This window comes from Oculina patagonica, chromosome 12, assembly GCF_052425735.1.
Source record: "Oculina patagonica isolate OP01 chromosome 12, crgOcupat, whole genome shotgun sequence".
NCBI classification, from domain to species: Eukaryota; Metazoa; Cnidaria; class Anthozoa; order Scleractinia; family Oculinidae; genus Oculina; species Oculina patagonica.
In genome coordinates this window covers 28,991,089-29,005,480 of record NC_135769.1, presented here as the reverse complement: position 1 = coordinate 29,005,480, position 14,392 = coordinate 28,991,089, and the positions used below count along the sequence as shown (strand labels likewise).

The 14,392-nt window shown below is 37.2% G+C and overlaps 1 protein-coding gene across 23 annotated transcripts; it reads left to right on the top strand.

The window, feature by feature from the left end:
• Positions 1 to 354: 354 nt before the first annotated feature.
• Positions 355 to 5,249, top strand: LOC144632034 (cytosolic Fe-S cluster assembly factor NUBP2 homolog). 23 transcript variants are annotated; one of them, XM_078490642.1, is made up of 10 exons: positions 515 to 632; positions 911 to 1,001; positions 1,158 to 1,273; positions 2,007 to 2,078; positions 2,304 to 2,394; positions 2,594 to 2,707; positions 2,943 to 3,063; positions 3,618 to 3,705; positions 3,837 to 3,911; positions 4,091 to 5,249. In XM_078490642.1, exons 1-3 carry the CDS (start codon positions 592 to 594, stop codon positions 1,191 to 1,193), a joined length of 168 nt encoding a protein of 55 aa, XP_078346768.1. In that variant the 5' UTR covers positions 515 to 591; the 3' UTR covers positions 1,194 to 1,273; positions 2,007 to 2,078; positions 2,304 to 2,394; positions 2,594 to 2,707; positions 2,943 to 3,063; positions 3,618 to 3,705; positions 3,837 to 3,911; positions 4,091 to 5,249. The 23 variants fall into 23 exon arrangements, with proteins under 23 accessions (XP_078346753.1, XP_078346760.1, XP_078346768.1 ...); XM_078490620.1 differs by having other exon boundaries at positions 534 to 632; XM_078490632.1 differs by having other exon boundaries at positions 539 to 780; positions 2,304 to 2,398; positions 3,003 to 3,063.
• Positions 5,250 to 14,392: the final 9,143 nt, after the last annotated feature.

Below are 14,392 nucleotides of genomic sequence, written 5' to 3'. Positions count from 1 at the left end.
CAGGGAATGAAGTGTGAATTTCATTCCCTGAAGAAGTCACGGCACCGCCTGACTTGCCCTTACAAGGCCTGACTTCTTCGGGGAATGAACTGTAGAGTTCACTCCCCGAAGAATTCAGGACTTTTCAGGCTGTGTTCTGACTTCCTTCAGAGAATGAACTGCACAGTTCATCCCTGAAGAAGTCAGGCCATGTCTGACGAAATATTGGAAATTACGGTTTATCATCTCAACCGTACGGTCGACCTCCTTTCTTTTGTAAAAACTGATAATTATAATAGCGAAAAAAAGATTGTGAGAAAACGATATTGAATCGAACATATTTGTCCCGTATTCAACTAATCGAACTCTTCTCTTTGCTGTGCAGATTAGTTTGCATTTTATTCTTTTAATTTTTCAGGCTTGCGCATGGATCACCTGGATGACAATTTATATCCATCTGTAGCGCTATTCCTGGTCAAATTACACTGGTATGTGTAAAGTATGGCTTCGAAGGGCTATGTTGGAATACGATAGCTTACAGCTTGCAACCTCAAAAGAAGAGAAGAGCCTGGGGCGGAAGTGAGTCTCTTGAGACAACAGTACAAATAGTAGATGTCCAGCAGTTTCACGTTCATATTCAAAGATGGCGGACGGTACGCTAACTTTTTTACACGCTTATTTTGAACAGAGTTAGTAGAGGAGAATGACTCTGTTTTGAAAATAACACCAGTTTAAATTAGCTATCCTTTCTTGCTAGTTTTTCAGAAAAAAATGTTAGTTTTCCCTTCGGAAATCTGGCTGGTAATTGAGGTTAAATTGTGTCTTTGAGAATACTGTGTTGGAGTATATTTCCAGGTATTTTATGTGTTGTTACAGCAAATGCTAATGCTATAAAGGGATAATCTGCTTTGTGTTTCCTTTAATCTTCCAGATTGGGATACTGGATGTTGACTATGCAGGGCAAGTATTCCAAGAATGATGAATTTGGAGGGAAAGGAAATATTACAGCAGCGTTCTTCTGGGTGAGTCATAATATATATAGTTAGTGATGGCCTTTGGATGTTTTCGACTTAGCAATTTATTACAAGTGGTATACATAATGATATTATTATCAGTGGCTTTTAATTTTTATAATGCTATTTTTTTACTGATGATTTATAATAACCTTTTTTTTGTAGTTGGGTTCAAGTCTACATGGACAAAGGATCAAATAACTTGGAGCTGTATCAAAAGGTTCCGCCTTGTTCAATAGCAGAGATGCTGTGGTGTGAAGATAGAGGACCTGAGAAAAATGGTATTTACCAAAATCTGTGCTACAGTAAAAACCCACGTATATTGGAACCTAGATTTTTCCAACTTAGCCTTAATAGGTTCTTATAGAAATGGTATTTAGTGGGTTTTTAGGCCACTTGTAGGTTCTTGAATAGGTTCTTAATTTGAGAGGGGCACTAGCGATCAGCACAGATAACTACTACAAGGCATATGTGATATTGAATATATTGCTGTATTAAATTATTATCTAGAATACAGTTTAGATGATAACCATACAGTAAATTTATCTTTCCAAAGTACTACCTTATTGTTACTTATTTTTGCGGGACTTAATTTTCGCGATTTTCGCGATTTTCAAAAAAATCGCGAAATTAAAGACTCGCGAAAATTAATTCTAAACGATTTCTATTGTATTTTTTATGCTAATTACGTATTTTTGGCCAAATCGCGAAAATTAAGTCTCGCGAAATATTCCTGTTCCATTTTCGCGAAATTAAGTACCCGCGAAAATAAGTAACAATAAGGTAGCATGCATGTCTTTCATGCTGCAGTGTCCATGGGACCTAAGAAAATGCTGTGTTACATTTCATTTTGTGTTACTTTCAAATTTATGGGACTTGTTTTCAATTAGAAGGACCATGAAGCTTATTATCAGAACTTCTTCTGTACTGTAGTAGGGAAGTGATCACATCAGTGATGTGTGTGTGTGATCTGAACAAAACCTGGGTCATATCTGAGGGTTTCCTTCCTTGTAGATCTTAACTTGTACTGGATCCAGGGGAGTCTATGACCTGGAGCCTGTCTCTTACAAGTGTAACCACAAAAAGGCAAACAAAATTGTACATTTTCCCTTTACATGTCAGAGGTTAATTTGTGCCTTTGAGAGTGTGTTGAACATTACAGCAAAACAACATAGAGCATTAAATTGTCACTGTACATAAATTATCAAATTGAGGTTAAGTATCTTCAAGAATGTGTTGTTATAGCAAAACAAAATGGATCCATCCATTTACAAGTGGTCAATCTTAATTGTGTTTTCTTTGATCTTTCAGACTAGGATGCTGGATGTTGACTTATGCAGGGCAAGTTTTTCAAGAGTGATAAATGTGGAGGGAAAAGACAATTACACCAGTGTTCTTCTGGGTGAGTCGTAATAAAATGAAATGTAGTATAGCTAGTTATGGCCTTTGGATGTTTTTGACTTAACAATTTATTACAAGAAGTATACAACATTATTATAATGTTATTATCAGAGCTTGCCTATATTGTCTTAGTTTCTATTTCCCGGTATAATTATACAGAAAATTACATTTGTACTGATCATGTGACTGTTCTCTCTTAGTTGGATTCCAGTGTACACAGACAAGGAGCAGTGACTTGCTGCTGTGTTAATAGGTTCCTTGCTAAATAGCAGAGATGATGCCATGGTGCGAAGATAGAGGACCTAGAAAAAATGGTATTTATTGCAATCTGTGTTACTTCTAGATTTATGAAACTTGTTTTCAAAGAGAAAGAACCAGGGAGCTTGTTATGGAAATTTTTACAATATTGAAGTAGGAGAAGTAAAGAGCCAAAAAAACTCTACACATATATCCTTAACACATACATTCTGCTAAGCAACAATAAGCCAAGCATTTTGTTTTCAGTTGAAAAATTGATGATAAATTGGGTCCATTTTCCTTGTCTTTAAGCCGACTACCACTACCAGTCAACACAGACAAGGATCAAATGTCTTGCTGTTGTGTCAATAGGTTTCTTGCTAAGTAGCAGAGATAATGCTGTGGTGTGAAGATAGAGGACCTAAGAAAAATGGTATTTATTACAATCTGTATGCTTTATGTTATTTCTATCATTTTGCCTTTCTTTACATATTCTAAAGAATTTGATTGGAAGAAAATCATACATCGAAATCGTCTCCAAGAGAACAAGACTCACAAGTACACTGTTGTCACATATAAAATTATCAAAGACTGTGGAGAAGCTGAAATTACCAAAAAGTAAACTACCGGTAAATTAACCCTAAAGATAATGATAACAGAGCCAGTGAAGATGGCACCAAACCTTAGTTAGCTTGTTATTAATAAGTATAAGTTTTGGCTAGTGAAGTCAAAGCTGTCACTAGCCAATTGGCTAGCTAGCAAAAAAGTTAGTATCAAGCCCTGACTTTAAGTGTGCCTTCAAATTTTACTGCCTAGAATAAATATTGGGCTCTGTTGCTAGCTGTGGAACATCATTGTTATTTCTGTGTCAGTATTTCCTCCATTTATACAGTGACCAAAAGGTTGTAGGTTTGTCAGTAATATTTAGCATTTGGTTGAAATACTTGAGTAACATATATTGTGTTCCCATTAATGTGTTTGGTGTAGGTGTGTCTGATGTTAGAAGAAAACTGAAGCTTTCAGAGAGTGTAGGAGAACATATTAAGTGGATTTGTTGGTCATCAACTGTTGCAATGTAAGTTTTTGTGCTGAATGGGTTCTTTCATGTAATATCAAAATTAAATAACATGTTTTGGTTTGGGTTTGAATGTTACACCAAGTTTTATAGTAGTTGTGCACTCAAAGTAACATTTAACTTTCCTTTAGGAATTACAAAATAATGTGTTTTCAAGAGAAGGAGGTGAGGACTCAGCAAGGAACTCAGTGATGTGCCAGTATTAGGTAATTGTATTTTAATGTTATTGGTTCATTATTTTACGAAAAAAGGTGCTGTCCTTTGTTCTCAATAACTGTTTTTTCCTTGTGACCCCATTCAAGTAGCCAAGCACACAAATCTAAACGTCAGTTCTAGCTATCTTTTGCTTGCAAATCTTAAGTTGTTTTTTCTTGTTTCTTTGCAGGCTCTATTTCAAAGGATCTCAATCTAACACAATCCTTAATAGAAGGCCAAGCCTTTATTGACATGGAGTCCAGACAAGATTCTGTCTCTACTGACAAACATGACTGAGATCAAGTAATCGACAACTGGTTTCTCCTTTCATAGTTAGTCTATTGTCCATCAGTCAAGTGGCGAGAACAAAGACATTCATCAGCATGTGATACTGTCTTGATGGACCACCATTTTCTCATAATGAACATTAAAAGAGATGTATGGGAATAAGAAAGGAGAACTGAAATGAAAAGAATGCGTAACTAAACAGCATCTTGATAAGGAAAGATCTCAGTTGCATTTACTTTCAACACACATTTATGTAACAGATGTGACTACAAAACCAGTTTCCTCTATGACCTCTTCAGTTGGTTGCCATAATAGATGTGAATCTGGGATGACTTCATGCATCCATGCATGGAAAGCAAACCTCATTATCAGCTTCCAAATGACAACTATGTTAAAAAATAACCAACAGAAACATTGATAACTATAATAGAACATAATATAATTTTAATAAATACTTGAAGAGAAAGATGAGCATAAAATTACATAACATTTTGATAACCATGCCATTCACATTTACATTTGAAAATTTTACAAATGTAAATGTGCAGGGTTAGATGTTCATCGAAACCTTATGTAGTTTGAGCGCTCCTCTTAATCTTAAGGTATTTATTCAAAATCTTTAGTTGTTAGAAATAAAAACTAAAATAACTATAAAACAATATTATTTAAAACTAAAAATAATTAAAAACATTTTGGAACTTGATATATAGGTATATTTTTCATATGTGGTCACACGAAGTCATTCCAGATTCAAATCTTGCATGGCAACCAACTGAAGAGGACACAGACTAAACTAGCTTTTTAGTTGCATATTCCTCGTGAATGCATGTTGAAATTAAATGTAAGTTCGGTCGTTCCTGATCAAGGTATTTGTTGATTAGATTTTTACCAGGCCAATAAATTTAGTATCCTCTTACCTTCAGTGTATCTAGTATCCTTTATTCGAAAATTGTAACAGATTAAAGGTCATGAATCAAATGGAAACAAATGCAAGCTGTATCTAAAGCTGTCTGAATTGTATTTTGTTATGAGTTGGATTGCATAAATAGCATTTTTTAGAACTCGTTGTCATTGATTTATCATCTTGGAGGGGGGGGCGAAGATGGAGTGAAAAGATGGAGAAGATGGAGAGGCTAAGAACAGTCACTTCGCATTTTGCATTGCTGGTTTTTTCATAAAATTCAATTAAAGTTCCCTTTAGGCTATAAACTCGGGTAATCGTGATAACTTTTAAAATTAATTTTTTGTGAAATGGAAATAAAGTTTAAAAAACGTGACATTTGCCACGCGATTTGCATTACGATTGCACTTCAATAATAATAATAATAATAATAATAATAAAAGCTTTATTTAAACTGGAAAGAAATCTATCAGCATTTATAAAAAATGCTGGTCTTAACAAGATGTCCAGTAATAAAATCTAAGATTAAAATTACAATATATGTTTAGTTACAATTAAACGTGAAGAGATGATGAAATTTTCACTTGCTTTTTTGGTATTACTGTGCGTTAGCCCTTTCTCATTATTCGTGTGTTTTTTGTTTCCTAATCTGCAATGCTGTGCCTTCTTATTCCTCCAAGCCTAAATACACTGGAATAAGCTGGCTATTTCTCTCATTTCTCCTCTTAATGTATCATTCAAATTTAAAAGCGCCCATCCTCCTCGGGCAAACCCTGGGCATTCAGTTACTTTTCTGAAAAAAAAAGGTCCAAATGGCCCATGTCACCCGTAAGCCTGGTAGGGGGGGGGGGGGGTACTCCCTATAATGGCCTATACGGGGAGGCTCCGCCCGAAAGGGGTACCTTTTTCAGGCTTCAGGTATATAAAAGGGTAAAGATTTCACAAGTTTAGGTATACGAAAAGGAATGGAAATCTGTCATTTAGGTTTTTGAAAGGGCCTTTATTAAAATATTTTTAACAGATGCAATTTATGGCTGTATTATTTCAATTTATGGAGCGCTACAAGAAAACGTCATGTTAAAGTCTATACCATGACTTTCAGGTATATAAAAGGGGTACCTTATTTCATTAAACGGTATACGAATTAATGGGGTACAATTTCTGGCGAAGTGGTATATAAAAGGGTATGGGGTTAGAGCTCGGGGCGGAGCCTCGCCGTACAAAACTTTTTTGGGTACCCCCACCCCCCCCCCCCGGGGGCCCGTAAGGGCTTTACAGAGCGTCAAATTCTCTACCCTCTACCTGCAGCTCTACGGTTTTATAAAAAAAGGAAAAGGGATACCCGACAACAAAAAGTACTTTGTGTTCATGTAGCGAGCTCTGCTAAAACGTATTGTGAAGGGTTCCAGTACTGGGCCTGGACGCTTGACCGTGAATCACGCCTGTCACGCCAGTCACATAAAAGTCTGAGGTTTGCGTGAGCAACGTGCGCCAGCCGTTACTCTAATGAAATCCTTTGTTATTTTCACTCTACACCCTCAGATAGATTATGTTTAAGCACGACGGAATAATTTTTTATGTGATATGAAACTCAAACGCTTGTATCTGACTGAGAGAGGCAGCGGTAGAGTTCACCACCATGTTTTTTTCGCGGTCACCCCTCGCCAAGAGAGCGATAGTCCATGCCCTAACCCTTCCTTCCGCGCCTTATATAGGGGATGAACCCAACCCAGGCGCGAAAAGAAAGAGACGCTATTCTTGCGTTTTCCACACCCCGCGTTTTCCACATCCCCGGACCCCGTGTTTTCCACAGCCCGGGACCCCGGGACCGCTGGGACCCCGGCCCCGTGTTTTCCACCAGATACTACTGTTGTTGCTCGCCAACAGCGAAGTGTTTGAGTTATTACGCTGTGCGGGAGAAAACATGATGGTCTGAGTTGATAAACACAAAAGAAATTAAGACGGAATCCACTAGGAAGTCGAGTAATATTTATCAAGTACCAGAATAAAAGGTAAAGAGTTAAGTAATTATCCGTGATAACACCAACAACAATTTCTTATCAGAGTCTGAGAAAATGAATTTCAAAGTTCACAAGGTATAGGCAAAATCTCACGTGTAGCCATTTTGTAAATTCGTCTTAAGCAATTCAGTGGAATTCAGCGGAACTTCGAAATTTGTTTTCGATGTTTGGTGTTGTTAGAAAAGATTTCTTTTGATAAGATATTTGAAGCAGTAACAAAAAAGTTTGCAATAAGGTGGAAATAATTCTGGTACAACAATTTCTTATCAGAGTCTGAGAAAATGATATTCAAAGTTCACAAGCTATGGGCAAAAGCTCACATCTTTTAAGCGATTCATGGAAATTCAGTGGAACTTCGAAATTTGTTTTCGATGTTTGGTGTTGTTAGAAAAGATTTCTTTCGATAAGATATTTGAAGCAGTAACACAAAAGCTTACAATCAGGTGTAAATAGTTTTGGTACATAATTTTGTCCAATAACTACTCGAAGTCCTGGCGGATTTCCTCTTAATTACTCTTGTCTATGGAGCATGTCGAATTAGCAAATAAGATTTTTAAGACTACACACTTCTTCACTCAAACTTTTAATTCTTTGTATTTTTTGGTATTATTTTATCAAATCTCGTCAGTCGGTTTTGTAAAGATGGTACTTTTAACTTAACCCAGTTAACCCTATCCAGACGGGGGAGGGGGGGGAGTGCCCGCGCCGACTTTGAACGCTTATAACCTTTTCAAGATTCAACCAAACGCTGCCAAACTTTGCGAGTTTATCTAAAATTTATCTGGGAATAAATTGGTAGGATAGGTTGTTGTGTCAGAAACTTGATGTCACCATGGCAACGGCATTTTGACAGGCATGTTTTTCCAAATTTGTAATTTTCGTGTTTCTATAAATGAAAAATAATTTTAATGTCATTATTTTCACCTTTTCACGGTTTTTAAGCGCAATTTGATTGGTTTTGAGTAATTTTCAGTAATTTTGGGCGGTTTTCTGAAGTTTTGGAAAAATTTTAAAATCCAAGATGGCGGATCCAAGATTTGACATCATGATGTCATTGTCACGTGATGTGACATCATCATCCCACGTGACGTATACCAAAGATAGATTTTCGGACATACTATATATCCTTTAAGTTTCATTGTGATTGCTTAAATATTCTGGAAGTTACGGAGGGGGCGGATTCCGCCCCCCCCCCCCCCCCGTCTAAAAAGATCCAAAAAAGCCCGGTCTGAATAGGGTTAACGTTTACCTGCATCTCTATCGTTTTATGTGCTTTTTGAGTTTTCTTAGAAAGATTAAAGATATTTTCAATTAGTCTGGTGTCGTCAAAGAGAACAATGCTCTCAAAGAAAGTCTGCTTTGGGGGATTTGGGCTGTTGTCGCCCGTAGCGAACATTTGTAAGCAATGAAATCACTGAACCCGAACTTAACTAAATTCGCATCCAAGATGTCACGTTTTTGTATGTTCATATCTCAGGCTCCAATAAAGCAACGTTTCTTGGAAACAACCCTGGTAATGGGAATGTTGGTGTGTTTACCTCTATTTGTGAATTTAGAGAATCTCGAATTCGTTTAAAATTCCTTTAGTCAGTATCAGTGAACATCAAAGGGTATTTATCCCTTGGCGCCCTGCAGTCTGTTGCGTAGCGGGCGGCTACCATTATATTTTGAGATACTACTGTTGTTGCTCGCTAGAGAAACCATGATGGTCTGAGTAAATAAAAACAAAAGAAGGCAATTATTTTTGCCTTTGGAGCATGTCGAATGAGTCTTTCAATGATATGAAAACATGTTCCTCAAGCATAACAATTAGTTTTATTGGCTTGATCTTCTAGTGTTAACATCTCCAGAAGGTAAGTTTTCTCTCGGTTTTAACAAGTGTTATTCTCACTTCAGCCAATTTCAATAATTGCGGATTGAAAGAATCGAAAACCAAATCACTGTGTAGATAGATATCTATGCTTTATTATAGCATTTCCCTTTTCGTGCTTTTTAGCCGGCTTGGAGCTCCATTTCGTGATCGAGCCTAAAATGCTTTTTTTTTGTCTTCCTTAGCTTTGCAGTAGTTAGGAATCGTTCTCTCTGATATTTCCTTGCCAGACTATCACAATCATGGTTATATTTTCAACTTAGGCAAGTTGTTAAAGGTGAATTTCTTACAAAACTCATTTTTAATCAGTTGAGTGTTTTGTTAGTTATCTCTTCTTTGGAAGAGTCAACCATTCTTGGTAAAGAATAACCCATTCCAGCATTAGATCTTACTTGTTTAATGTCCAGAACATTCTCGTCCCCATAGCCCTTTCGTTTCTCTTAGCCGGCTGGGCCTTGGCACGAGGAAACAAAGGGCTCTGGGGACACAGGATTTCCAGTCCTAGATTCTAGGACTTCCGGTCTTCATGTATGCAGTCATGACGTTTCAAAAGAATGTATGAGAGAGTCGTTACGTTTTCGACTTCCGTTTAGGAATTCTTTGTTCCAAACAGCCAATCAAAAAAATTCGAATTAATTCAAAAATCCTATGTCCCCAGAGCCCTCCGTTTTCTCGTGCCAATCCGGCTAAGAGAAACGAAAGGGCTATGGGGACGAGAATGTGTCCAGAAATGCAGTCACTTTCAAAATGTTTGCAGTGTAACCCTTTGATCGATGGGCACAGTCATATTCGAAAAATGTTTATATTCTGTATAACTGTCTTTGGTTAATTTAACCATTCCTCAATAATCCTCACCTGAGAAGTGAATTGGTAAAACTTAAATAAGACGGCAAAACTGATATTTTTATCGATTTAACAAATAGGCCGACAATTGCTATAGTTAAAATAAGTATCTTCATGATCTTATTTTTATCAAAATAAAATAGGCCAGGTAATCCCTCGTTTTATTGGCTTTTTGAAATACGAAAGAGGGGCAAGTGTATTTTTACTGAATTTGATCTGAAGTTGTCGAGGAAAGTCATCGGTGTGGATTTGTGCAGTTTTCACCAGTGAACGACCATTTCTTAGCAAATCACTGAACCTGAGCACTGGAAAAGTTGAAAATTTACATGCACATGTAAATTACAATTTACAAAATGTAAATCTTATTTACATTCTTTGTAAATTAAAATTTACATGTTGGAGTTTTGTAAAACAAAATTTACATGAAATTTACAGTCTTCAACGGATCATGTAAATGTATTGTAAAAAGTGATTTACATGGTCCTTTATTACAACGCTAATTGTAAGAACATGTAAAAAACATGTCAAATGTATTAACCACTTTTACAGTTTCTTTCTTTGTAAAAAACATGTAAATTTCTTTACTAAATCATGTAAAGAACATGGAAAATTGACAAAGGGGCGCCGTTCGGAAACATGTAAAAACCATGGAAATTGACAAAGGGGGCCTGTTTGGAAACATGTAAAAACCATGGAAATTGACAAAGGGGGCCTGGTTGGAAACATGTAAAAACCATGGAAATTGACAAAGGGGGCCTGTTTGGAAACATGTAAAAACCATGGAAATTGACAAAGGGGGCCTGTTTGGAAACATGTAAAAAACATGGCAATTGACAAAGGGGGCCTGTTTGGAAACATGTAAATACTCTGGAAATCGACAAAGGGGGCCTGTTTGGAAACATGTAAAAAACATGGAAATTGACAAAGGGGGCCTGTTTGGAAACATGTAAATACCATGGAAATCGACAAAGGGGGCCTGTTTGGAAACATGTAAATACCCTGGAAATCGACAAAGGGGGCCTGTTTGGAAACATGTAAAAAACATGGAAATTGACAAAGGGGGCCTGTTTGGAAACATGTAAATACCCTGGAAATCGACAAAGGGGGCCTGTTTGGAAACATGTAAATACCCTGGAAATCGACAAAGGGGGCCTGTTTGGAAACATGTAAATACCCTGGAAATTGACAAAGGGGGCTGTTTGAAAACATGTGAACATGAGCTTTTAATTCATGCATGTTGTAACCCACCAAATAACTTTCGCGTGCATTCATTAGTTAGACAGAACGCATCACGTGGTACGAAATCAAACGACGAAGAAGAAATCGGAGGGATTTAAGAAAGTATAAAATAAATATTTCCCCTTCCGGCTTGCTGGAGGATAATACTCCTTGCCTGAAAGATTATCCTCAAAATTTCACAGTTGCCTTTGAAGCTTAGTCAACTGTTTATTTTTTCAGCCAAGGGCATTATCCTCCAATATGCAACCGCCTGAATGGGTTTTTATTATTTACTAATTATCTAGATGAACGAAGCGCAAGACGAAATTAAGCGACTGATATCAGTTTTAACATAACTCATTACAAAAGCTCTTAGTTACAAATCTTTTACTAATGTCAAAAAGTAAACAGATTATAAATAAAAACCTTTTGATGCAGAAAACGAAGGCGACTATGACTTCGTCTAACAATATTTTAAACAATCTGGAGCAGTGGGGGGAAAACGCTAGCGTCCAACAGTTTGGCTTATATATTTTTCGAGACATGCGTTTTGGTTTTCTTTATATTATAGACAAGGAAATTTTGCACGCGAACGGCGGTAAAATTGGTCGTTTGCCGTGTTTGACCTGGTCGAGAGGTAAGGCCGAGAAGCACCGGCGCGAACGAAAATTAATCCCGGCGTCCTCTCTGGAACTTTTTGGCGCTCGGTTCAACGGTTCGAAGATCGATCATTGAGAGGCCTTTTATCTCGCTAAAAAGGGCAATTTTCCTCTCTTTAAGACCTTATAACTTCCAAATTAGCTGCATGGAGCCTTCTTTCACCGGATCTCCAATCAATACGCCTGTTTTAGCCATGTTCAAAGCCATACGCCTGTTTCGTCCTCCATGTTCAAAGTGAACTAGAGGACAACAACATGAGAGACAAGTGGAGGAAAAAGCGTATGCGAAGACTGAAGCGCAAAAGAAGAAAGATGCGAGCAAGATCCAAGTAGACGCAGACGTGATAGCAGGGATGGTGGCTGGTACAAGCAGTTTCCTCTTTACAAACGTGGTCAGACATGATGGCTTTTTACCCCATGGAATAATTACACACTGGTCTTGAACTACTCTTAGCAGAGTCATCAATAACTGTAGCTAACTGCAAAGTTAACTGTGTTCCAGCCAAGTTTGACTTCAACATGAACTATGTGGAACTTTATTGAAAGCGTCAAGATCAACTTGTTTATTTCAATGGACATAATGGCTTGATTACTTCTGAACACTTGTTTTGTCACCATCATGGAAATGGCAATGTGTCGTCAATCATCCCTCTGTCAAATTTTGTATTAACCCTATGTGGAGTTATTAAAAATAGAGTTTTTGCTCAAAAAAGTTTCTTTCCAAGGTAAGCTTATATATGACCGTTCAAATCATGTTTTGGTTGATTTCCTCTATGTAGCTTCTAGGTGAGATTGGTTTTAATATTTTAATAGAAGTTCAAAATGTAGAATTTCGTGTTTGTTCTTGCACTTCATACGTATAATTTAGGGCATGTACTAAAACCCGAAACAACGAAACGAAACCACCGAAACGAAACGACCGAAACGAGCGAAACCACCGAAACGACCGAAACGAAACCGCCGAAACAACCGAAACGGCCGAAACGACCGAAACGAGACGAAATCACCGAAACAAGCAAAACCCATTACAATTATTGAGAGCTAACCGTAAACAGGCTAACCGGAGTGCATAGTAGGCTAACCTAAGTGAAACGTAGGCTAACCGGAGTGTGTAGTAGGCTAACAGGAGTGTATAGTAGGCTAACCGGGGTTTATAGTAGGCTAATCAGAGTGTATAGTAGGCTAAACGGGGTGTATAGTACGGTAAGTGGCGAAAATCTTGAAGTTTTGCTTGTTTCGGTGATTTCGTTTCGTTTCGCTCGTTTCGGCCGTTTCGGTTGTTTCGGCGGTTTCGTTTCGCTCGTTTCGGTGGTTTCGGTGGTTTCGTTTCGGTGGTTTCGTTTCGTTGTTTCGGGTTTTAGTATATGCCATAATTTAGCACTTCTTAAACATGAAGTTATTGTTAGAATAAATTGTGTGCATATAGAGATGTCAACACAGGACTGTTCAACATGTTTTATTTAAAATATAAGCTTATATAATTTAAGAGTGCAAGGCTTATTTATTCATGTTATTGTATGTATAGTAATTATTATTTTGCCGATTTGCAACAGTTTAAACTCAGTGAGGTTTTCAACTGGCAAATTATAAAGCAAACTAAAACAGCTTTAAAATTATCACCAAAAGTATTAAGCAGTATTTATCAATCTTATCTATATAGTACTCCTGGCATATCAAACTCATTCGATTGGTTTTGTTAGTCGAAAAAAATCGAACGTCTATTTTGTTGTGAGTTCGATTATTCCCAGGGTATCCAATCGAATGTTCGGTAATCGAACTCAATCAAACACCAATTGTTCGATTGGGTTCGGTAATCGTACATAATCAAACTCACAATAAAATTTGGTCAATCAAACTCAATTAAAAGTTCGATTACCGAACTCCTGTTTGTTTATACTGCGTATATATTGATTTATACTGCGCCACAGCTGGGGCAGTTGAACAACGTTCTCGTCCGAAACTGAAGTCAATTTTGCATGCAAGTTTTTTGCTTATTACGATGATTTTGATCTTAAGAAAAAAATTATTTTACTTGTTCACTTATTATTTTTGTCATCCATGTTGATAGTAAGCACTTCCTCCAATGTAATTGTTATGCTGGAAACTGCTCTTCTCCTGTCAACGTCCCTTTTGGCCGCCCTCGAGGGCTAAGACAGACTGATGGCGGCAGCGTTTTAGCTCCCTATAATGATTCTTCACATATTGAACACACTGATTGCCTGTGTTGCAGTGAATGAAATGGTGCAACTTCTGTTTGAGTGTAACGGTAAAAACTGCAGGGCAGAAACCATATCCTTCCTTCTAATATAGAAATGTAAACAATAGTGCATTTCAGTTATTTTACCGTCCTTCTGTTCTCTTCTACCAAATATATTTTACTAAACATTGACATTCAGTTCGATATTTGGACGTTTTTATATTTATTCCATTCAATAAAAGTTGATTTTGATTAGTCCTGCGTGATTTACTTATCAAGAGAAAGATTCAGAACTAGATCAAACCCGATTGAGTTTGACTGTGTTTGATTATGTTCGATTGGTTCGAAAATCGGACTCACAGCAAAATAGATGTTTGATTTTGTTCGATTACCAAACCCAATCGAACGATTGGTGTTCGATTGGGTTCGATTGATTTTTGGTTCGATTTTGTTGGATTGGATACCCCGGGGAACCAATCATACACAACCTAACAC